We start from the raw sequence: 25,839 nt of genomic DNA on the forward strand, positions 1-25,839 counted from the left end.
ACATAGATTTTCCTCCAGTGATGAGAGTTAAGAAAGTCTTCAACAGTTGGTCCTTCCCTTGTAGAGAAGAGAAGCCAGTAAGGGGCATGGGAGCTGTAACTAAGGGTGCTGGCTTGAAGTGGTTTCCATCATATACCGGTTTTAGAGTTTGGTTCAATGGCTCTCCGCTCCCCGACTATACTACTTGTTGCAGCACTCCTGGTAAGGAGAAAATTTTTCTATTTGAACTTACCAACTCCTGGGGGGCTTTAAAAATATGGGGACAATGCAAAAATATTAGTAATTTAATTTTGTTAATGAAGCATAATAAAGGATAATTTTGCTTTCATGGAAATTCCTCTGTTAAGGGACAGTAGCAGCTCCCAGTTTTGTTTCTTCTTTGAGTGAAAGCCTGTGGCATCCTCGAGCATGCTCAGTGAAGTAGGGGTTAACTATATGACCATTGAGGAAGATGTGGCTTGAGTCTCTGAATGAACAGGAGCAACAGATTGGTTGGGACTGTCTGCTGGATTTTGAGCTTCATAGGACCAGTACTGTGGAACGTCAGAGCAGGAGTCTCAGCTGAGCTGTGGCTGTTAATTTGGGCACCTTCGTAACAAGCGGTCACGGTTGCCTGAATTTTAAATGAATGAAACCCATAACACTGATCCTGCTGCACATGAAGGGCTGAGATGTGCTAGTCCCTTTACCAGTTTATTACATCATAAATTTTATATCTTGCTAACGATCCTAAAAGAAGCTTAATTGTTTATAGGAACATCTTAATTAACTAGAGTTCACCAGGTTAAGCAGAACACACACACAAAAAAACCAAACTCAACCACTCCATTCAGCGCAAATTTAAAACAGGGAGAAGGATTTGATGGCGAGAATAAAAATTGCATATTGCTTTCAGATGTTATAATGTAACGATGAGGCCTTGAGTAACTTTACCTCTGCTTTCTATATTGTGCATGTGACAATCACTGGATGGGAAAAACATTGTGTTACCTTTACTTAGTAGGAAGAACTTTGACTCAAGCTATCCCGTTATGAGGAAATTTGCTCCAGATTAATTTAGCAGACCCCCCGCCAGTTTTTTATCCCATTCCCATCCAGATTTCAGAAACAGACAATGTATTCTGGAAAGCATACACTTAAACCCCTGAAAGACTTCTCTAATTACATTCTAATTGATTTCAGTCAAATTTGCCGAAGTGTATTTAAACTGGAGCTGTGTGAAATGGTCACAGTACATGAACTTTATGGCAATCACCCACAAGTGTCTTTTTTAGTTGTGGGGGGTGGGAAAGAGTGATGTTAAAAAGGGTAATACTAGTCACATGGCCAGGGCCAGCTCCAGGCACCAGCACAGCAAGCAGGTGCTTGGGGTGGCCAAGGGGAAGGGGCAGAAAAACCCTGGAGCCGGCCCTGTACATGGCCTGATATTACAAGGGCTGAACATCTTGAGCTACCACTGATATCAGGGCAGAAGGGTCTCTGTGGGAATTTGAGGGTGCCCAACAGCTCTCAGGAGGCACTTGGCAGAATTGGGCCTTAGGTATAGTTACCTAGTTAAGTGTACAATTGCACGGTTACATTGGTTAACTTCAGCTCCTTGTTTTGTGATTGAAGCAGAACGTCACTTGTACCAGCTGGTGATTGCTGGCAGCCCACTGGCCATCTCAGGCTCATGCAGCCAATAGTGATTTGGGGATTATCAGCCTTAAACTCCACTATGGTCTTAATTTACAGAACAAAGTCCTTCTTGCCTTCTTAAGGCAGCCTTACAAAATGATACTTTTCCACTCCACCGAAGTGGGTGGATTTTTTATAGGTGATATATATTTCATTACAATGTTAAGGCTAATTTAAAGATTAGCATCTCCCAGACAAATTATGTAATGTGGCACAATGAAGTTTGGGAATCTCCAAATTCAGTCTCTTAATCCAGGATTCCCAAACTTGCTTACATGCAAGAATATATAATAAATCATCCAACACAAATCATTTCCAACACAAATACAGCTGGGCCCAATCCCATTGTAGTGTAGATGGGGGGATGCTTCAGGATGGGTATGGAGGAGGCACAGATGTTTGGCGAGTAGGCAGAGGGAGGAAAGCTGGAAGATGAATGGGTAGTCAAAAGAACCTAGGTGCATGAAATGGGTAACTTCTGTTACAAACTGTAATCCTCAACAATAATTTTTTAAAAATGTAGGCCCATGTGCTGGTCAGAAGTGGCCATCCCTGCCAGGTAAGACCGTTATCTTAATGCATTAGTATAACTCTGTCCCTATTCTCCTGGTCTGTCCCTATCAGTTGAAAAAACAAACAAACAAAAAAACCTGTGCTGTCCTGCTTTTGTAACCTGCAGACTCTGGCCACTTGAAAGGCACATCAGCCAACTAGGCTGCTGGCTGAATGCATACATTCCACGAGGACCATCCTGATCGGGCCTGCCACATGTTGACACCTGCTCATCCCTGCCCACACATGGCACTCCAAGGAGATCTCCCTCTTTGCTTCAGTCTTCCTCCACATAGAATCTCAAATCCATATGGTGGCAGGGAAAGAGTAAGAGGGATTTGCTTTTGAAGAGGAGGAGGAAAGAGAGCACTGAGTTCTCTTGTCTCTCTCCCTGCTTCACTCCTCTCTCTCTTTACCCCTCCACCCCCATGCAAACCTCCCTGACCGTCCCCTGCCCTCAGTGACAGGTGTCCTGGTTTTTCACTTAGACAGCATGCTCACCCTGAGAATGTTTAATAGTCTGTATTTTATTCTGGGAACAGAGACCGAGGCTCCCCTATCTCTCATAGCAGTTAAGTCCCTTTGATCATACCAGACATCAACAAGAAAAAAAGAACTGAATTTTTTTAATTTAATTTTCTTTTAAGGTTCACTACTGAGTTTAAAAAATATCCCCTCTCATCGACTATCTCCAAACAGTCAAAGTTGCTTCTAACCTTCATATCACAGGCAATAATTTAGGGAAAACTTTTTCTTCCACTATTGGTGAAAAAACATATATATATATAAACATAAAAGAAAACACCTGTTTGGCTTGCAGGAATTGGCCTGGGAGGCCGTTTTCCTGACAGGCCAAAAGCGACCATCACAGGGCCCCTTAAAAAAAAAAAAAAGTCAGGATTTTTTTCCCCTATTTCATGTGAGCATTGGCAGAAACTCTGACAAGCAGTTCTTCATATTTTATTATGTTCTTGTCTGGCAGAATCTCTGTCAGGCAAAAACCTTGTCAGCGGAAAACCTGTCGTAGGATCAGAGGAGACAAAAACAGGTGTCACACAGGCAGTCAAAACTGAAGGGAAAAAAAGATTAGGCTAAAGAGAGAAAGGCAGACAATTACATTAATGCCATTGCTTTTATCTTATAGATGTGTGTTATTATCTCGGGGTGCTGAGTGCGCAATTGCCTCAAAGAAAAGTAGACAGGAGACAAGGGGAAACTTGATAGTTATTAACTGAAGAGGCAGTGTGTCAAAGCTGGATGGGGTTCAAAGTTTTGCAAAGGGATAAAAAAAAATAGCAGACAGCAAAGCAACGTCTGTGAACAAACGGTGGTTCTGCTTTCGGCTACATAAACCTAGTAGCAATCTAAATTTTTCAACTTGGAATCAGATCATAGAGAGAGAAATTAATGAAAGATTTCATTCAGACTTTTTAAATAACATTTATTCTGTGTACATGCAACTGAAATGCAGTCTGCTTTTTTCTTTTTTTTCTTTTTCTTTTTTTTTTTGGTCATTCAAGAGGCATGGTGAGGCATGAAGAGGCATTTGTCAGCTTAGCTGTATTGTTTGGGTATGTATAAAACACCCATGATGAACACACTTTTATTTTTAAAAAGCTATTAAGAAACCTTTAATTAAGTGTGAACATCTGTACATGCAAGCTGTAAATTAAGAGATCACATATGTGTCCCTCTGTCAGAGACTAAATGAATTTGGCAAATGGCTTCCATTACTAGTTCTTAAATACTGTAAAAATCCAAAGGAAAAGTTGCTCTTCCTCCCAGACCAGAAAATGCTGTCCTCGCTCTCCCTCCACAATGTTTTAAAATCTACCGTGACTGAGTGAATGTCTCCTAAAAGTAGATTAAATTGGGACAGCAATGAGAACGGGGTGAAATGAAGATAGCCAAAGGATGCCATTTCATGCCTCATACTTTGTTTGCACTGTATCAGGATGTCATCTCTCCACCCTAAATGTCCATGTTCTCTCACTGTTTGAACTGAAGGGTGGATGGGGAGATTTCATGGCCTCTGAGAGCATTTATACCCTTCTCTGGATATTGCTGAATATCTTGCCTATGGGCATCTTCTGTTCCTGGCTAAGGAAGACACTTCTGAAGAGCAAATTTTTCACCAAATGGCAGGTATTATTAAAATTTGTTCCAAAGGAAGGATACTCCCCTAGGATTGCTGTAGTTTGCCCGCCCCTTCAGCAAATTATTTATTCATGTGCTGCATTCCCTCCTTGAAGAGGTGTCTTACTTTTGTATAGGTTGATGGATGGGTGATTGGAAAAAAATAGATCTGAACTCCAAAAAATGTGCAGCCATTCATTTTCACCATTCATTCAAGTATATGTAAAGCTAACTGTCCTACACACTACTGTATGTAGAAATCACCACTCATAGTGCTCTGTTTGCTCATCCCGTGTTGGTTGTTCTGCGCACTGTGTTGCAACAGTGTTATGGAGCCTTGCCATATGGGTCTTGTATATTTAACCTGCCTGCCAAGTTTTGTTGCTTCAGAAAGTGGCTCAGCTCATTTTAAAATAAATAAATAAAAATCTCCCATTTGTTGCAAGGCTCCCTGAAGTGTGACTCATTCTGCTAGTCATGGAAACACAGCAGTTTAATATGGGAGTTACACCTATGGTAAAACCAGCAGCATAAAACAGAAAATTTTATTTTTAAATTTGTGCATGTGTTGTGTGCATGTCTGGTAGGTTGGGTGGGGTGGTGTTGGGGCTTCAGATAGAAATGGGAATAAGACCCATTTTAATCAATAATATTTTCATGCTAAAATGTGTAGTATTCTTACTATGCAAAATTTTAGCTGTGAGGCATTGTATTAGTCTACTGGAAAGTCTTGATCTTTTTGGAGACATAGACTTTTACTAGATCTGCTTTCCCCACTCCAGAGTTCCTAAATATTCTGCTAGAATCTGGAGATTAGCAAATAATATGTGTATTGAAAAGTATAATTCTCATTAAAACTAGCAGATTTGTTATATTGAACCAAGACAAATCTCATTTATTCAAAAATGGATGCAAGACTTTAAATATTGTGGGGGGGGGGAAAATAAATTCAGAGGTAAGATTTCCACTTCAGCCTGAACTCACCTTATATATTTTGGTATGGGAGGGGTCCCAGGTCAGTGAGAGGTCTTGCGTAGCTGGGCCTCAGCATAACTGGCTGAGTTATGGATAAAGTGAAAGTCTTACTCTGCGTTCTCTGGCTCTTGATAAATCGAACAAGTCATTTAATATTAGTTTAATATACCTTTTGTATTTAATTTCCTTTGAATTGCATAGGTCCCTCAAAACCAATAAAATGTAAATGGAAAAGCAGATTTTTTCCCCCATTTTTATTACAGTTAAAAAAAACAACAACAAACCACAAATGGAACATTAAAGTTTGTCCATTGATAAATTATAACTGGGTCCAAAGCTTTTGGCATAGAATACTTAATACACACGTACAGGCTAATCCATTGGCTGAAATTTTGCATAGTAAGAACACTACAATTGGTAATGTGAAAAGACTGACATTGTCTCAATTCCAAAGGGCTCATTTACAATTTGAATCATAGTATGCATTGTCTCATTAATATCTATGGGAGTTTGTTTGTTGGTATTATATAGTAAAGTACATATAAGCCAAATTTTCAAAAGGAGTTCAGACCCAGCCTCCGTTTGTGTGTGCACAACTTGCACGCACACTTTTTTGTGCAGTTTCTGTGCTTTTGTGCACAGAATTGATGGTATAGATGAGCAAAACACATTTGGCCAAGAATTTAAAAAACTGCTTCCTAACATTAGTTCTCTCAGTTCGTATTTAGGTACTTAAATAACTCGCTTGATTTTCAAAAGTCCCCATCTTCCCCATGCCCCACTGGATGATGTTTGTTTTCAAATTGTGTTGCTCTGGCTCCTGGAATTGCTGGACTTTCTTCTTCCTGGATTCTGTTAGCACTCATGAAATTAATCGAGCTCATTGCTTCTAACAGTAGTGACACACTCTAAAATTTACTAGAATACATGCGACCCTCCAGACGCTGGGATGCTAGCAAACTCCAAATCTCATAGGTTATTTGGGCAATTCTCCCTTGCAAAACTGTAAGTGTTGGTAGCTGTGCACAGATCCCAACATAAGCAGCTGGACTCTGCTTCTCCTTAAATGGCTATTAGCCAGGATGGGTAAGAATGGTGTCCCTAGCCTCTGTTCGTCAGAGGATGGAGATGGATGGCAGGAGAGAGATCACTTTAGCAGGCGTCTGGATGGAGTCTGAAAATCAGGAGCACATGCTTTGTATATACATGAGTCAGTTTCACAAGAGTTACCTCAAAGAATCATCTTACTAGCTTTCCTGCTAATCCACAGTGGTGTAATCACAGGGGACAGGAGTCCGGTATATGTGTGGGCAGTGAAGAGTTGTTTCACCTTTCCACCCAACAAGGCTAACGCCAGCTCTGATCAGGCCCAAAAAATAATATAAATTATTCAAAAACAGGGTTGATAACAGAAACACTGACAGACCAGAAGCAATGAGCTACATAGAGCTCTTCTCTGAGTAGCTCAAAAGCTTGTCTCTCTCACCAACTGAAGTTGATCCAATAAAAGGTATTACCTCACCCACCTTGTCTCTCTAATAGCCTCGGACCAACACGGCTACAATAACACTGCATACAATTAATTAACAAGTTAATAGTTCTTTGGTGTTTAAAGAAAATTTATTTGGCTCCTTTTTTCACTAGTTATAATTCCTGAAATGAACATTTTACATTTAGAAATAATACTCCTCAAAAATATTATTCCGCTATGTGTTGTTCTAGTAAAACACAAGGGCCTTTTACAGGCCATTCCACAAAAAATGTCGACTACTTTACTCGCAAAGTATGTGGTTTTAAGATTCATTAGACCTCTTTTCCTTCTGTATATCAGCTCATCCAGAGGTGGGAAGTACCAGGAGATGGGGGCAGCATCAGCCACTAAAAAGGGGTTCCAAAATGGGATGGTGCTTCCTAGTCTTAGAACCTAAACTTAATATACTGAACCCAAAATCATAGTATGGCACACATGGCTTTTAAAAAGAGTATGTGTGTTCTTTCAAAAATAACATGAGCATTAGGTGTTTTGGCTTTTCTGGGTGAAATCTTGATCACACTGTAATCTTTAGGAGTATGAGTATTAACTTCAGTTGGTCCAGAAATGACTCAAAGTGTGTATTTTTATGACATCAATCAACAGTGCCTTTTTAATAAGGAAACATCTGCTTATGTCATTTTTCAGATATGATAATATCTTATATTTATACATAGTGTCTTTTATCATGCATACTTTCTTATGCATATTACCCACAAGGATAAATTTACTCACCTTTGAGATGCAGACTCTCTGAGGTAAAATGCAGTAGCTGTTCATCAGCACATAACATCACTAGAGAACAGTTTTAAGACAGGAAGTGAAGAAGAAGGCCATATCCAGTTGAAATTGGAGCGGAAATTCAGGAAGGCAGAATATTATTACCCACATTGAAATTTTTCCAGGACATGGAAATGGATATCCTCAGCTTTACATAAAGAGCCACGGGATCTTTATCAATCATACAGGCTCAGATGTTTTATTTTATGGCTTATCTGAAAGAAAGCACCTCAGCCACAAAATGCCCCCTTCGCACCAGGCTGGAGCACTGAAATTGGTTCAGTGATGATTTAGGGAATAGTCACTTAGGTGCTCTCCAAAGAACCTTTTCAAATACATCCAGGTGTTTCTCTCACGCTTCTCTGTGTATTTTCAGAATGTATGGGCAGAAGCAGATACAATTCATTGAGACACAGCGCGGTATTTTTCCTTGTTACGGTTCCTTCTTTTTGTTCTTACTTGAACATTTTTATAGTCTTTTTCTAAACAAATAGGATATAATTTTGTAGATTATAAATCATGGTGAAAGGTTGCATTCTCTACATTATTTAGTTCTGTACTTGAGTGCAGTGAAAAGTAGTTCCATTAATTAATGAGCCACAAAAATTCCAGCTGTTGGCCACACAGTTATTCCTTTTGCTGGCACAAATGCATTTCCTTCCTCTCCGCATGCTTGTATTTCATTTCAGTCTGTAGTGTGCTGTTTGCCTATACTCTCTGAACACTCTTGTGACACACCCATGGAAAAATACATGCCTTTTTTGTTATAAATTATGCATTTGAATGCACAACCCGACTTGTGCTTAGAAAGAATGCAACTCAGTGTCTCTATTTGTGGTTACTATAATTTGCAGTATAAGACCCCAGTTCCAAGTTGAAGATGGTTTTGGTGAAATGTAAACAAATTCAGAACTAGCTCCTCATCCAGTTTTAAGATCCTAACTAGGGCTGCGCTGGTAAACTTGTTAAAAAAAATTAAATCACTTTAAGTGAATTTGGTGCTAGATTGAGAGTCCTGGAGACTGAAGGCCTCTTTGTGACCACAGGATAAGTACAGTGTAGGTTGTGAAAGCTATTACCCAGTGGTTTGCCAGTGTGCTTCAGTCCTCTGGAAGGACCACTTGTTACTTTCTCCTCTTCTTGTCTATTCCATCCCTGGCCTCTCTGCAAAGGCTTTTGGTGTCAAATGTGGTGGTGGTTTTGTAAAGTGGGCGATTTTCCACTAGGAGCAATACCAATACCACCACACTTTTTTGCATAATCCCCGAACAGTCATTAGAAGAAAACAACTTTCAATCACTACTGACCTGGGTCAATTTGGAAGTAGCACCTTAAACCCCTGAGCCATTCCATCCAACTTTTTAGAGGCAAGTACTTACCCTCCCTGTATACATTTTTAAATTAAACTGTTTTATTTAACAAAAAGCACCATGCTCACCCCTAGAAGAGGAGTATGATGCAGTGGTTAAAGCACATGACAGAGACTAGGAGACAAGTTCTATTGTTGGCAATGACATGGATTTGTGTGATCTTAGGGCACTTAACGTTTCTGTGTCTAAGTTTCCCAATCTGTAACAATGAGGCAAGTCAAAACTTGCTTTGGAAAGGTGTTGTGAGGCTTAAATCATTGTGTAAATGTATGGAGATTCTTAGATGGGAGGTGCTATGACTATCATTATTTTATTAATGTATTCAAATCTTGCTCTTCAATTCCAAGTACCCATTGTTATGTGACTAAAAATAGATTCCATTATTTTTCTTACCCACTATGGAGGCACATACATACACACATTCAACAATTTCCCCCAAATACATACACGCATTCAACAATTTCAATTTTCTAGGTTCTTTTTTCCCTTAATGGAGTACTTTGATATATCTGTTACAGTACTAACAATGTAACCATCTTAGGAACAATACCATGGAAAATAACAAAAACATTTTGGAGTATTTGAGCTCTTCAGATTTTAATCTAGCCTGTTTATTAGGTTCTAAATCAGCTTCTCATCATAAGGCCAAATAGCTGAAGAGTGTTGGAAGAATAACAGAATCCTGCCCTTCACATTTCTGCAATATAAATGCCCTGTGGAGAGACATAGGACTTCAATCCCCAAGCTTGCCAATCCCTTATCTTTCGTGAACATTAAATTTACATTTAAAGCTATTTATTCAAAGTAGCTTTAACCACTAGAATAGGGAAGATCAGACAAATCAGTTGTAAGAAATGAAGTATGAGGAAACCAGAACACTCTGACAAAAATATTCCTTGGAGTAAATGTGTTGAATGAAGCCAGCAGGTAAATGATAAGGGCCTTTACAATCTCGATGTAAGAAAGCAATTTATCAAGAGTACATGAACTCTCCAATGAATCCAAGAAGAAACCAAAGTGCAGGAGGAGGAACCCCTATAACATTATTTTAAAAGCTCAAAAAGTTCTGTTTAAAACAAATAGTCTGGAAGTTTAGGTGCTGTGATAGAATCCATAAAATGGAAAAGAAATTGAGAGCAAATAGTAGTATATGGTGAAATGTATGATGCCATATGTAATTCCATCACATTAAACATCACATAAGGGGATAAAGAATTACCAGCAAACCAAAAATAAAGCTCAAACCTCCTGCAAACCTCGCCTCCCCCACTTCTTTAAGCTATTAATATATTTGATCACAAAATTCATACAAAAGAGGTAAGTTGAATTGAATTGGCTATGTTTGCCAGTGTAATAACTAGCAGTTAGTTCAATAAGCAGTAAATTGATGACTCCAGTTTACAATTATGCATGGCAGCAATTTTTAAAACATTGCAATGGATTCTATTTTCTGTAGATTAAGGCTCAAATTTTCAGGAGAGTTCATTCATTTGGGTGCATCCATTTCTGGTCACCCCAATGTGAGATACTGAGGGTCCGATTCTTCAGAGATTGTGTTTGTGCCCAGAATTCCAATTGAAGTTAATGGGAGCTGTGAGTGCTCAGTACCTTTGAAAACCAGCGGGGCACCAAAAACTTAAGCATGAAAGATTAATGGAGACTCTTGAACGTTTGAGCTTTGTGTTTATGTAAGACTCACTTTGACAGAATATTAGATATGCTTTAATAATCTTACTTTTATTTTTATTTTCCTCTTTCCCCATCTCTGTGTCTAATCCTACCCCAACCTGTATCTGTCAGCTTTGGACAAGCTTAGCACTCAGCATCTGTACCACCCTACCCAAGTGGAGATTGTGCAGTCCAACGTAGTGTTTGACATCAGCAGCCTGATGCTCTATGGTACCCAGGCTGTGCCTGTGAGACTGAAGATACTGCTGGACCGACTCTTCAGCGTATTGAAGCAGGAAGAGGTGCTGCACATCCTGCATGGCTTAGGCTGGACGCTTCGGGACTATGTGCGGGGCTACATCCTTCAGGTAAGAAGAGGTTTAAAGCATGTAGTAAAAATTGTTTGGCTGACCATTATTTTGTATGTTGAAGTTACTAACAGTTGTGCACCCAACATGCTTTTTACTAAAAGTCTGTCCTTTTAACTGTGGATTTTAGGTAAATAGCTGTGAGATGTATTTGACATGTTGTATCTTGACCGTGGTACAGTTTGTAAAACTTTCTAGTTCCTATTCACAGTATTCCCTTTTACTTCCCTATACTTAATGTAGGAAATACCTCGAATACTGCAAATAGTGAGGTTACTTAGCTGCAAGCCTTATTTAGATATTAAGGCAACTGGCATGTTTTCAGGGGCTACCACTCAACTTCTATAATCTGAAGTCCAGTGCAGTTGCTCTTCCCTTCCTTCACTCATTTATTTTTGAGGGAGGACGACTATCCTATAGTGTATTAAAAAGCCATATTCCTAATATAAGTTCATGGTTTGAGCTTTTACATGTGCTTTTACAGGTTTGTAAACCCATTCCCTTTGTAAAATTGTAACAGCTTGATTTAGTCACAAAAAATGGCATTTCCATGTTTAATCTTCACCCAGTCACCTGCATTAAAACATGGCATCTGTTAGATTCCAGGATGATTTATTATGCTAACTGTTGTAAAGGGGATTTCAGATCTCATGTCTCATACCGCATGGTGCTGAGTGCCCTACATTGCTACGGGCTTCCATGGAAGTTGAGCACGCTCAGCACCTTACAGATTCAAGCCTATAATTTGGACATACTCAAATGAGCCAACCTTGATTTTGAAGATTACTAGTATTGCATTTTTGTATTTATTTTATTAATTTTATTAATTTATTTAGGCACAAATAACATACTTGGTATGGTACAGAACACAGAGGAGCCTTTGTTCCTGCCCAAAGGAACTTTCAATGCTTATTTCTTTTATTACCTGTTTCATGCAACATCCTTTCTGTAGAGGAAGCACATTAGCCTGCACGTAATTACACAGTCCTTGATATATCATGTTTTCAAATAAATTATCTAAAAACTCCTTCTAAAAGATTGTCATTGTAAACAGTTCTTCATTGTAGAAAAAAAGCAAAGAAAAAAAAGGCTAACTATTGTATTGAGGGCCTGCTACTCTTATTAAGGTATATACACATTCAAAAGTTTTTTACATTATTTTAACATTCTTTATGGATTTTTTTAAAGCTAAATTTTACAGGTGTCCATAGGTAAAATATAATCTGCTATGATTTTAACCCAGTTTCAGAAATTAGAATTGATCTTTTCAGAAAACACAAACGCAGTGTGTCTTGGTACATGCTGTAGTTGCTAATAGGTGGCTTGTATTATTGACGTAATATGGATATTTTTTAGTGATGTGATGTATGCTTTGCATTACATTTCAAATTCCTGGATTCTGAATGTTGTTGTTGAAAAAGGGTGAAAAAATCCTAGTATCCAGATGGTTCCAGATGACAAGCTTGCTTCCTATTTAGAGACAAACTGTTCGTTTTCAACCATATGATAAAATCAAGATAAATATAGGTTCGGAAACAACATTTCAAGCCTTGGATCCGATTCAGTAACCCTTGCAGACAAGAAGACTCTCACTGAAATCAGTGAGACTGCTCATTTAAGTGTTGCAAAATCAGGCAATTATCTGTTGGAATGATCTGAAGATATGCAAGAATGGAATGTAATATAATTATATAGAGGATTATAAACAGTCACACCGTGCATCTGAATGGTGCAAAACCCCATAATACACCATTAGACTAGAGGTCAGTTTATCTGGCTAAAACTCAATCGTATTGTAGCCCTCAAGGCATCAATTTTACCATTATTGCACTCAACAACAGTATATTGAATATTATGTCAGTTAAAGAGAATAATTATTGAGGCGAGTTAAGGGCGGCTGTTAAAGTCTTACCACATATTGACTTGGTTTGCAATTGGCTGTAGATTGTGTTACTGGGCAGATGAAGACGTACTGCAAGAGACTTAGTCAAGTCTGTCTATTAGTTTAGCTCTCTAATTTTGTTTGTATTAACGCTAGAAAACAAAGTATATGGGGGGAAAAGAGAGTTAATAAAATGTGTTCAGTGAAACCTGAAGGAATGTGATCAAAATCTTTGGTACCTAACATTATTTAAAAACCAAAACATAAATGCTAAATACATTGCAAGTAACTTTTTCTTTAGTTACTTTCTTTAGTTTAGGAGGAGGCTGGTGTAAGATAGATTCTGTATGGGAACATGTGGTACCCAAGCCACTGGCACTTTTGATTTCACATTAGTGAATATTATCGTGTGTAGGTTTTTCTGTGAGGGTCATCACTGTAGCACTTGAGCACTTCCCAGGTATTACTCTGTTTTTCCATACAAAAAGCTGGGTATGGAAGTATTATTAGCCTTATGTTACTGATGGGGAGACAGAGGCCCAAAATTAATTGTCATTATTCACACAGGGAGTCTGTGGCAGAATGGGGAACTGAACCCAGATCTCCTGAGTGCCAGTCCAGTGCTGTGGCTACAAGGCCTTTCTTCCTTTTGCATGCAAATTCATTTCTGTTATAACCTAGTATATTAACTTGCTCAGAACTTTCCCATGTGTATGTACACAGCCAATGTGCTTGGATCTACTTAGCAAAACCTTGTCATGTTTTCAGGAAGTTAGCCGATTTCAGCCCCTCCCCCACCACGCAGGGGAAACTAGGACCCAGGTGGTCTTCTCCCCCTAACTTGTGACCTTGGGGGAAATTTGCAGGTAGTAACTAGCCAGAGACTCCCATGGGTAGACGCAGCTGGAGAAGCTTCCAGGCACAAACATTCAGATATTCTAAGAATTTACAACAGTTTTGACTGAACTGTCTCTGCCCTGTGATGATTGGCTGTTTGCTTCAACCTTCTCCCTCACAGTCTCTTCACCTCAGTTTTACTCCAGACCTGCCCCTCTGAACCTCTTCTTCCCTGCCTTGTCCTCCCTCACCTCCCTTCCCATCAGTGTCTCTTCTCCCTTTACTTTTTCTTTCCAAGTAGCTGATCCCCTCCTAACTAAATCCACCAAAAGAAGAAAAAAAATCACAGGACTAACATGACATCATTTGCTACCATCATCCTGTTCATAGTCTAGGTCCGTAATGAAGGGGAATATCAGCAGCAGTGGCCATTGCAAATCTCCATGCACCTAGTCCTGAATACAAATTCCATAGAGCTGGTTTCCGTCCAATGTGGAAATTCTGATATTTCAACATTTGTTTTTGTCCTGAATCAGGATAAAAAGTCAAAATACTGAAAACTTTCATGGAACAGTGAGTTGTGAAAAACTCTGATTCGGAAATGTTGAAATGCTTTGTTTAGACGTTCCAATCAACACTACAAATTTCTACATTCCTGAACTGAAATATTTCAGTTCAGTTCAACAAATCAAAACAAAATATTTTGCTTGGCTTGATTTGACATTAGTCTGTGTTCCCTCAAGCTGCCATGGAGTCTGGAAGTTGTAATTCATGTGCTTCATGCCTCCGTTTCCCTCTATGGATTGGGTTCCTCACCTGAACAACAAGGTGCATCCCATGGTACACCTTGGTAAAATGACTCCCATAATGCACCACAGTGATTCAAAGAGAGGGAAGACCATAGAGCACCGTGTGAGATGTAACAGCTAGGGAGCCCGACTCAGAGGAGAATAGAAGCATGAGGTACCTGAACTAGAAAAACCTATGAGACATCATGGCAGCTCAGGCAAACACAGACTAATGTCAAACTGACCTGAAACTAAATGGGTCTGTTTGGTTCAAGAAACTAAAATGTTTTGGTTGTGTCAACCTGAGCTGATATGAACTATAATGTTTTGATTGTCCCAATGGAAAATTTTAAAAAAATATTACAATCAAAGCTTTCCCACAGATTGCCATCAATAAAATTTTCAGGGAAAATTCCCAACCACCTGTATTCCAAAATAATTTAAAGAGGAACAGGAGAGGCGCACCTAAAGCAGACAGTGGCAAGCAAGTCAGACAGCAGGGTTGTGCTGGTGTGTATGTTTGTCTTCCACACAGTTGTGATTCCCGCTGGTTTTTGGCTGCTCAAGGATTTTGTCTTTAATAGTGAATTTAAAAAGTAACTTGGACGGGTAACATTTTTGGTGCTTATGGAATGACTTGTTGCATCATTCACCCAAACCCTTAATGGATCGTTATAATGATACAACACTGAGCACACTAGGCAACTCAGGAGGTTGGTAATGTGATGGAGTCTTTCACCGGTGTTAGAATCTAGGTAAGGTCGATAATGGGGGAAAGTCATTAACACCTGTAAGTTGTTCAATGGCCAGTGCACAGTGAATGGTAGTCTTTATCTAGTTCCTGGTGCACAGGTGTACACATCAGAATTGACACTGATTGACAATCTGGTAAGCAATCTCAGCAGAAGTAAGATGGGAGTCTAAACTATTCTTTCATTCCTAGAGTGTGATCCCAGAGAACGTACAGGGGTAGGAAACTGTCTGGGTTGTATCCATTCTGTGGACAAAGAAAGGGCTTTAGTTTTTAGGGCTGTTAACCTGTTGTTTACCAAAAGAAATGAATTTATTTTATTTATTCTAGTATTCTGGTACTGAACTGTAGGTCTTCTCGCTGAGAAAGTGCAATGTGAATCCATCTTTGTGTCAGTGAGTTCTTCTGTCATCCAATTTAAATATGCTGGTTCAGATTCTGGCACCCTTACTCATGTTGAGAATACTTTGCTCTGGCTCAACTTCCATTGATTTCAATTGGGCCACTTGTGCCATAAAGAATTGCTTAATGTGAATAAGGGTTGTAGATTCTGATCTTTACAAATAATGATTTTATGTTGTTGTTAATAACAATTCAGTACTTTTAAAAGCCTTTCATGAGTAATTAATACTTGCAGCATCACAATACAGATGAGGAAGTTAAGGCACAGACATCGAGATAGTGGCCAGGATTAGAATCTATGTATTCTTTATGCTTTCCTGCTCACAAACCATCTGCAAAAATCCTACCATAGGCATTTAGTTAACAATTCCACTGCTGCTGCATGACCCAGAAAAGACTCCAGCTCAGTCTCCCATTTCTGTGATGGCTCTGCAGGGCTAACCAGACTACAAAGAGATAAACACTTGTTATAGTCACTGAAGTCAGCTGAATACACAGAGGGAGTCAAATAAGATTGTTGTTTTTCCACAGACACTTTTCTGATGATAACTGCACACTAACTCAGTCAAGTTGCACATGCTCTATATTTGATGGTGTAGTGTTTTTTTAACTCAGTTTTGAAATATATATATATATAAATATATATAAATGTATATTTAAATCTCTGAAGTGTACCCACATGCATATCAGAGGTCTGCTCCTACATGGAAAAGCTGTATTATCTTTGGGTGGCAATATTCTACTAGTTTTGTAAATTATAACCGGTCAGCGTTTGCACCTAAAGAAGACAGTGGAAAAGATTGATCTGTCTTACTGGCCTGATTATATCAGAATCAGAAGGGAAATGGATTGTTCTTTTGACCCATTTTTGCATCGAGAGTAGGTAGAGGTGTTTGAGGAGAGACCAAAGAACTGTAATGTGTTTTTCTCCTTTTCTTTCCAGTCCCCTGCATAATCATTATTAACCTGATGTGGCTATGGACATTATTTAACTATCCTTAAAATTAAATATTGCTCACAATTGGATTTGCCTTTGGCAGATTACAATAAAGCATTGGTAATGAAGCTCAGGATAGAAAGCATTGCCCTCCTTGAGCAGAGTGCATGTCTGTGTCTCAGCTTTCCTGTCTATTCCCATCTATTAGAATAACATGGTGCCTAGCTAAGGATATTTGTACACTACAGTTTCTGCGGTGGCACAGCTACGATGCTGCAGTTGTTTAGACCAGGCCTAAGATGCTCATGTTTTTGCTATCAAGCATAAGTGCAAGACATTCCTGGGTTTATGTAAGCAGTTTCCTGAAGAATCTCCACTCAACACATAAGCATCACTAGCAAAAAAAGAGCACATTGGAGATATCAGCTGGGCTAAGAATATGTGCGGTAATGGTAACATACCTTCTTAAACTCAACACTATCCATTAATAACAATCATATGTCATGTGAAATTGCAGTCCCAAGACAAGCATTTCATCACAACAAGATTCCATCTAATTGGATAATATCTACAACACATTGTTTATGATGATGAAAATAATTAAACCAAGAGGATTTTTGCAATCTAATAGTGACATGGGTAGCAAGCCAATAATACTTGTATCCATTTCAGTCAGAGAAAATTCTTCTGCTTTTCTTTCAGATAGATTGTAAAAAGATGCAACAAAAATGACAGCTGACAATTACTGACCATGAGTACAATGAAAATGTATCTTATCTATGTTGGGTCTCTCTGCATTTGACAAAGGTTTCTTTCTCCCATCTAAGTTTGGCGCTCTCTTTTTCTAAGTGTATTTAACATCAAACTATCTTTATTAATGAATACTTTGCACTTGTTTAGCAAATTCCATCTGAGGATCTCAGAGCAGCTTACTGGCATTCATGAATTTAGCCTTGCCACATCCCTGTGAGATAGGTGAGCATTATCCCCTTGTTACAGATTGAAAAAATGAGGCATCAAGAAGTTTAATAGGCAGCAGATTAAAACAAACAAAAGGAAGTATTTCTTCACACAACGCACAGTCAACCTGTGGAACTTTTTGCGAGAGGATGTGGTGAAGGCCAAAACTATAATAGGGTTAAAAAAAGAACTAGATAAATTCATGAAGGATAGGTCCATCAATTGCTATTAGCCAAGATGGGCAGGGATGGTGTCTAGTCTCTGTTTGCCAGAACCTGGGAATATGCAACAGGGGATGGATCACTTGATGGTTACCTGGTCTGATTATTCCCTCTGAAGCACTTGGCATTGGCCACTGTCAGAAGATAGGATACTGGGCTAGATGGACCTTTGGTCTGACCCAGTGTGGCCGTTCGTATGTTATGTTCTTTTGTTCTTAAGTTAGGAGGCTTACCCAAGAAAGTCTGGGGTAGAATATGGAATAGAACCCAGACTTACAGCTCCTAGCCCAGTCGTTTCATCACCTTTCCATGTTCAGTTAATAATCACCACTGATATTTAAATTATTTGAAGGTGGAAGGGAGTTACCTTTCATTTATGGCTTTTTTAATTCTGCCTTTTTTCAGGTCTGTGCAGTATATTCTGCTCTGTATTTTCCTTCTCTTATTTGTCATTTCATTATATTCACTTTTGCTCCTTTGCTCAAGTTTTCTCTCTGTTTGACTTCTCTCTGCCAAGACCCCCAAACCCTGGCAGTTTTCAGAGCATCTGTGTGAATGAAACGTAAATTGACTATTGTATGTGCTGCTTATTTCTTGCTTTCAGTCCCTCTTTTTCTCCCCTCTTGCTTTTCTCTTTCCATTCCCACTTACTCTCTCTGTTGTCCTTTTCTCCCATCTCCCTTTCTCCTCCTCCATCCCTCCTTCAGCCTCATCCCTGTTCAACTTCCCTTCCTTCCCCACTCCCTCCTCTTTATCACATTATGCCAGGCCAACCGACAGAAATTCTGGGCCCCAGGGCCGTCCCTGGGGAGGGGCCCTGAGTGGAAGTGATGAATCTATCACTTCTGGGACCACGACGGCCCACAAGGCCCCCGCCCAAAGCGTGGGGCCGAGCAATTTACATATGCCATTCACCTCCTGAGTTTTGCATTCCACCCACAGCACCTGCCTCTTAAAATCCATGGTTATGATCAGCTGGAAGAGTTTCTTCTTTTCCACGAGTCAGCTTAAAGTGACTCCCCTCATTTGCATGGAATAAAGGGCCACTGTGCTCCTTGTTCTTTTGTATTCATTTCAGCTGTTCTAAGCCAGCAGTGACTATCACCTACACTCTCAGCTGAAAAGTTCAAATAAACTTTAGGGACTGAGAAGGGGCTGGAAAGCACAGAGATTCCAAGCCATCACACAGCTCTTGAGCCACAGGGAAGCAGTGTTGTGTAGGAGAACAGCAGTGTTGCTCTGACTCCAGTGTGCAATGCTTTCAAAATTTCTGTGTGTATCTGCACTTACCTTCCTATCATGATGCTTTTGGTACCCTTGACTCTGTAGCACCACTCCCAACTGTCCTGATGACTTTTTACCTGCTTTATCATGCCCATTCACACTTTTATGCTACCTGAACAGGATAAGCATGGGAGAGAGGCCAAGAGTTCATAGGCACTTCCGAATGTCTCACCAAGACAGGTTGCATGACAGTAGAGGCATGGAAAACATGCAAAGACAGTTTAGGTTTTCAGAATGTGTGAAGCGGGAAAATACTGTGTGTTGGTGCTTTGTGACTTGTCTCTTGCAATGAAGCAGAGGGCTGTCTAACCCCAGCTGGTCAACAGTGGTGTAGGTAATGCTCATATATAGTGGTTACTAGGAAATAGTCAACCTTTATGCAGTTGCCATCCAGTGGTATCTGAGAACAAGAAATAACTAGACTATCTCAGATACGTCAGGGTGGCAAAGGCAACCATTGATGGCTGGCAAAGGCAAAAAGAGACTCCGTACACGTATGTTTCTTTTACCGGAGAAGCCGTCCTGGTTGTTTACAATATTGAGGTAAGCGGAAGCAGTGGTATGGAGCACACAGTCATCCCACTGACTGACACATGGTTTCACACAGCTGGGCACAGAGCGTGGAAATGCCTGTTACTGAAGGTCTGTCAGGCATACACCAGAACCATGTGTGCTTCTTTTTAAATTGAGCCAAAAAGCTCTTTAGCTGCCAAGAACTAAATTAATGGTTCTATTTCTTCTGCAACAATTGGTGAAATCACAAACACCTAAAACAGAGCGAAGAGGGGGGAGGCGCATTTTACCTCAGTCTCTGTGCTTCTTGAGGTGTGAGTGATGCCATCAGGTGAACTTGGGTCTTGGCAGGTAAGCAAAGGAGGAAACAATTTTAATCTTTCAGAAATTCCATTAACCCTTTGTTATCATAAGCCTTCTTAAATGATTGTTTTAAATAAATAAAATGGGATAATCTGTGGGCATGTCCAGTGTTATCTGCATCTCCTGTGCCAGAAAAATCACTCTTCTCACTGAACACGCTCATTTGAATCAGTCATTGGATCAGATCCTCCGTGAAGTTCACTTGATTACATTGAGGAGCTCTGACTCTTGCTGTATTTGGGGTCATAAGGCATGGGGTTTAATGCCAATGCCCAAGTTCCATGTGAGCAGTGCAAGGATCTTTTTTTAAAACATCTTATATTAGTGAGAATAGCTGTGCAGTCTCTGCACCCAGAACCATAGAGATCAGCATTCTCTCCTTCCCCATCTCCCCTCCCCTTCACCCCAACCCACTGTAGTACTAAGATTAGTGCCTCTGCTCACTAAAGACCAGTATATTCTGTCTCCTGATGACTTCTGGCTGAATTCAAATTGTGGTCTGGGAGGTGAAGGGGTCAGTGCATTACCCAGTCAGCCACATATCAACTGAGATTAGCTCAATTAGAGTACTTAGTATTTGGATCCTTCCAAACCATGACAGTTGAATAGTTAGACTTTTCCCAGTTTAGACACCTACTGCCCTTATCTTGAAATTTGGGGGTAGTTTTGATTGTCTATGTGTCAGAGCTGGCTTCAGGCAGTATGAAACCTAGGACCACAGAGACTTAGGAGTCAGGAAAGCCCCCAGAGACTCAAACTTGTCATCTATCTAGCTTCAGTTGATTTAATGCTTTTCTTGAAGTCTAAGGGATCTCAGGGGGACTTTTTCCCCTTGCAGCACTGATCTTTCAATGAGGTACTAGTGCTTGTCCTAAGCAATAACAAAGAATAACAGTGAAGTGTGAATGACTCTTATTAGAAGGGGTAAATGTCATTAACACTTATTGTTGCCTTCTAGGCAGTAAGAGAACAATGCCAAGCACAGAGAGCGAAACAAAAAAACCTACCCTAACACTATACATTCTGAATCTATAAGGTTAAACCCTTATATTTTAATTAAGGAATTTAGTTTTATTTCCATTAAGAAATCTCTCCTGTGTGTTGGTTGACATGTATGTAGAAATGGGAAGCAGCATGTCCTTGTGTCTTGAGCACTTGCCTTGGATTCAGGAAAACTGAATTCTTCTGCTGGCTCTGGGTTTTTTTTGTTTTTTTTTTTTTAACTTGTTGTGTGACTCTTCTGGGTGTCAGTTTCCCTCACGTACGAAATGATCCTAATTAATATTTGGGTGTTGTAAGACTAAATTAGTTAATGTTTGTAAAGTGCTTTTGAGATTCTCAGATGAAAGGGAGTATGTAATTACTAAGGGCTGGTCTACACTAGAAAATTAAATCTATCCAGTTATGTCGCTCAAGGGTATGAAAAATCCACAACTCCTGTGCAACATAGTTAAGCCAACCTAAATCCCAGAGTAGACAGCTCTAGGTCAATGGAAGAATTCAATCTAGTTGCCACCTCTGGAGAAGATGGATTTACTATAGCAGTGGAAGTACCTCTTCCGTCACTGTGGTACACCCCTACATTGAAGCACTGCAGTTGTGCCGCTGTAGTGTTTTAAGTGTAGGCATAGCCTATGTAGTAGTATTGCTAAGTAAAATTCTGAACGTCACCACTATCTGGAATAGGATTTGTCAGTAATTAATTTTCAACATAATCTTTTTGGCAAACTTGAGAGGAAAAAGATTGTATCATCTTTTAATTTTGGGACATTGTGGATGATTTTTGCCTTATTATAGTAGACAAAAAATTAATGAGTATTTGTGTCTGAGTATATACAGTCTTGAAATCCAGACCCCATGAAGTTAATGACAGAATTCCCATTAACTTCAGTGGGGCCAGGATTTCACCCTTGGAGCATTACAATTCCTCCTACAAGAAGGGTATGGAAGTCAGTGTTATTCATTGACATTCATCCCGCAGAGCCAAGAAATCCCTTGCAGGAGTAGTTGGAATTTTAAGGCTGCAGGACTGTATTATGTCTACATAACATACATGATGCTGTGATCTGCTAAACAGAAATTTGATATGGCAGTATTGAGTATTGCCAACCCCAAACATTCAAAAATCATAAATCAGGCTCCCAAAATTGTGAGATTGTTTAATCATGAGATTTAAAAAAATAGATTTTTGGTTTTATTTGCCTGTTTGTATTTGAGCATTTAGGGTTCACGTTTTTAAGCTTTTCTTCACAACCATTAGACTTTCTTTCTTTCTTTCTTTTTCTTTCTTCAAAAGAACTTCAGGAGCAGTGGTTTAAGAAGAACACCTATTATCATGAGACCCATGATAAAATCACAAGAGTTTACCACACTGCAGAAGTCGTCCTGAATCACTAATAATTATGCAGGTCATCCCAAACAAGTTTTTATATCCCACACACACTCCTATGTATGTTACATCTTTTATAGAAAAACTTTTTGAAGCTTTAGCAAGTGTTAAATAATTTTACTGGTACTATTTTTCATTCCTTGCAACTGTAAAGCCAGCTTCCTCCTTGTCCTGAGTCTACCCAGAGGGAGAGAGAAATGATCACTAACAACATTTTAGAAAACTCTAAAAATAGCTTTTCTGGGTACATCATCACATTTTTAAGGGCCGGTATCTTGGGACATTCCAGAACCAGAAGAAGCAAGTGCTGCATGTCCCACTGGAAAACTTGAACTCTCTTCCTCTTGCATTGGTGTAAAGTTCCCATTTTTTAGGCGCAAAGGGTTGTTAGATAATGGATGTTAGACCTGTCAGTGGTCCAGACCTGCCTATCAGTCATCCTATGCCTCAGACCAAGATAATTTTTGCTTTTGTTTTTGAGGTGTGGGAGCAGAGGTGGAGGGGGGAGGAGCAGGAAGGAAAAATGTCTATGGCAGATTGTTTTGAAAATAAGTATTTTGACTGTTTGAGACTTCTCAGAGGTATGGAATGTTCGAAGCTGGAAGATGGATTAGCAAAGGTGAGGTGGTCAATGGCACATGATGAATGTCATTTAGATATCACCAGCACATTGTGACAGGTTACCCCCGGGTTCCACCTGGAACTGGGGTACCACTGAGCTCCCCAACCCACCAGCCTGGGCTCCCACTCACTCTGTAATGCTGTGACAAGCTGCAGACACACTCCTGGTCTCTCACTTTCACCAGCACACAGGTTAGGACACACTCAGCTCTAGTAACACTCAGACAGGCTTTCTGACCAGCCCCTGCATGGGAAGGCTATACAGCTAGGGCACTTACCAGCTTCTCAGGCGCACACCTTCTCTGGAGGGTAAACCCAAAATTATACCATCTTGCATTGCACAGAGAACTATACAGCTTAAACTCATAAAATTTGCCCTCTCCCTCAATGTGGAGAGAGAGATGTAACAGGTTTCTGCCCCAAGTTATGATTTTTACACACTGGTTTTAGAGAAAACAAAAACAAGTTTATTAACTGCAAAAGATAGATTGTAAGTGATTATAAGGGATAGCAAACAGATTAGAGCAGGTTACCTAGGAAATAAACAAAAATGCAATCTAAGCTTAATATACTAAAGAGATTGGATATGAGTAGCAAATTCTCACCCTAATTGTTGATTTAAGCAGTTTGCAGAGATCCTGGAGGGGCCATCTGCACTTGCTTGCAGCTTAAAAATCCCAAGTATTCCTTTTGCAGGCTAGGAATCCCTCTATCCTGGATCCAGCTCTCCCCCCCCCCCCCGGTTCAGTCCTTGTTCCTCAGCTGTTTTCAAGAGTCGTCTTTGGGCGGGGAGTCAGTGAAGAACCACAGTGAAGTCATTCCCCTGCCTTAATAGCTTTTGCATATGGCGGGAATCCTTTGTTTCCAAGCTTGGTTCCCATGCCCGGTCAGTGGAAAAACACTGGTATTCCAAGATTAAGTCCAGTACCAGGTAATTTGGTCACATGCCCATGTAGAGACACAGCAGCTATGATTTGGAGGCTGTTTGTAGCATCCTCAGGAAGGCTCCCCGGTGGGAAATTAGCTTCTTCTAAGACCTATTGTTCGCCGTAATGGCCCTTCCCAGCCAGCCATCTAGACTGATTGCATTCTGCCTAGTGGACATTCCCCAGGTGTAAACACATTTGTAATAGATGTTAAATAATAATCTTAACATCAGATACCAAAATGATACATGCATACAAATAGGGTAATCATATTCAGTGAATCATAACCTTTTCAATGATCTATTACATAACCTATCTTGCATAAAAGGCATCATAGTTATGCCATAATCTTATTATATAATAATATTACTATAAAATATGGGGTGTAATGCCACACACATATTTGGTCTTGCATGTAATATTAGAACGGGGAAAGTAATTTGCACCTATAAAAAGGGGGGCCTAGTTGGAACACACTGGCCTTATTTCAACAAGGTGCTTAAGACCTTCCCTCATTTTAACTTTAAATTAGTGGGAATTGTGGCCATAGCCTTTCTGCAACCAACAGATATTCTCCCTCCCAGTGCTTCCCCTAAGATGGAAGAGCTCTACACCCCTTACATGACGAATGTCATTTATGACCTGGATGTCTATTTGGTATTGTGTGTAATGCTAGCATGGGAGCACATACGCATGAAAAGTGCCAGCTTGACAATTCTGGAGACCAGTGTTCTTCTACCCATGTACAGAATGGGTATTGTATTGGCAATGGCAGTTCAAGCTTCCTTATGTCACCTCCCAACCATCCCTCGAGAGGAACCATTTCCAAGAGAGTGTATCTGTCTATTTATGAATTTAATATATATTACAGGAGTCTTGTGTCAGACACTAGTTACATTCTGTATGTTTTGGACTGATCTGCTGACTGTGGCCTCTTAATTGATTTTTATTTGTTGATTTTATTACTACACTCATATTAATATGTAAATGGTGAAAGGAGATTGTTTTGGGGTTGTCTGTAAGTTCGAAGGGTATTTAGATAGCTAGGAGAAAATGGGCATACCTGTGGAAGGGTTAGCTCTAACTGAAGATGGCCACAAGAAACAATGTAGGTCTCACATGGTCACTGTCCCCAGATGTGCAACTGTGTAATGTAAATCATCTGGGTTCCATGGTTTAATTGAGACATTGGGTTTAAAAAGTTTTAACTTACAGTGTGCTTGTTCTGTTGACACATGGTAGTCTGCAGTATCAAAAATATCAATGGAAATGTAGTACATTAACAGGCAACTACTCACTTTACCAGTTTAAAGACTTGTTGGCTGGAGTAGGGTGAAAATGTCAACACAGTAGAAAACTTCAGTCTTCTGGGTTTTAAAGTGTTTCTGATCATTTAAATGTCAAGCCAGTTCAAGGTTCCTTAGATGTCTGGGAAATTTGAAATGAATAGACATCTCTCACACTTGCAGATTTATATATTTTCCCCAGCAAATAACTTTGTTAGCATAGTGTTAATTGCTCAAGTGTATTTTCCTCACAATAGTGCAAATGCTAAAAAAATAAAGTCATAAATGAAGACATCATTCACACACAGCACAATAGTCAGATCCAAGCATTAGCCCACCATTGGTGGCCACACAACTACACTAATATCTCACTAACACGCTCACTTTCACTTCAACAATGCTGTTATCCACAGTGCACACAAGAAAGAAATGAAAATCACACTGCCATGCAAAACCTTAGTTCCTGTTGTATTGTACAAAAGCCCACATTTCTTATTGACTCAGCTCCATTTCTCATTGTCAGAACCTAAGCCCCAATTCAAGAAGGTACATAAGCACATGCACATGAGTAGTACTATTGACTTCAGCAAGTTGCTACTCATACCTTTAAGGTTAGGCACAT

At 39.7% G+C, this 25,839-nt stretch overlaps 1 protein-coding gene across 6 annotated transcripts in view; it reads left to right on the forward strand.

Moving 5' to 3' along the window:
- The window catches only part of BNC2 (basonuclin 2), a 431,062-nt gene that overhangs the window by 309,534 nt on the left and 95,689 nt on the right, over positions 1–25,839 (forward strand). For all 6 annotated transcript variants that reach the window (XM_039544170.1, XM_039544169.1, XM_039544168.1 and 3 more), the window contains one exon: positions 10,822–11,057. In XM_039544170.1, coding sequence (XP_039400104.1) covers positions 10,822–11,057 — 236 coding nt within the window. The remainder of the gene's footprint in view (positions 1–10,821; positions 11,058–25,839) is intronic.

Source organism: Mauremys reevesii, linkage group 6 (genome assembly GCF_016161935.1).
Source record: "Mauremys reevesii isolate NIE-2019 linkage group 6, ASM1616193v1, whole genome shotgun sequence".
In the NCBI taxonomy this organism is placed as follows: Eukaryota; Metazoa; Chordata; order Testudines; family Geoemydidae; genus Mauremys; species Mauremys reevesii.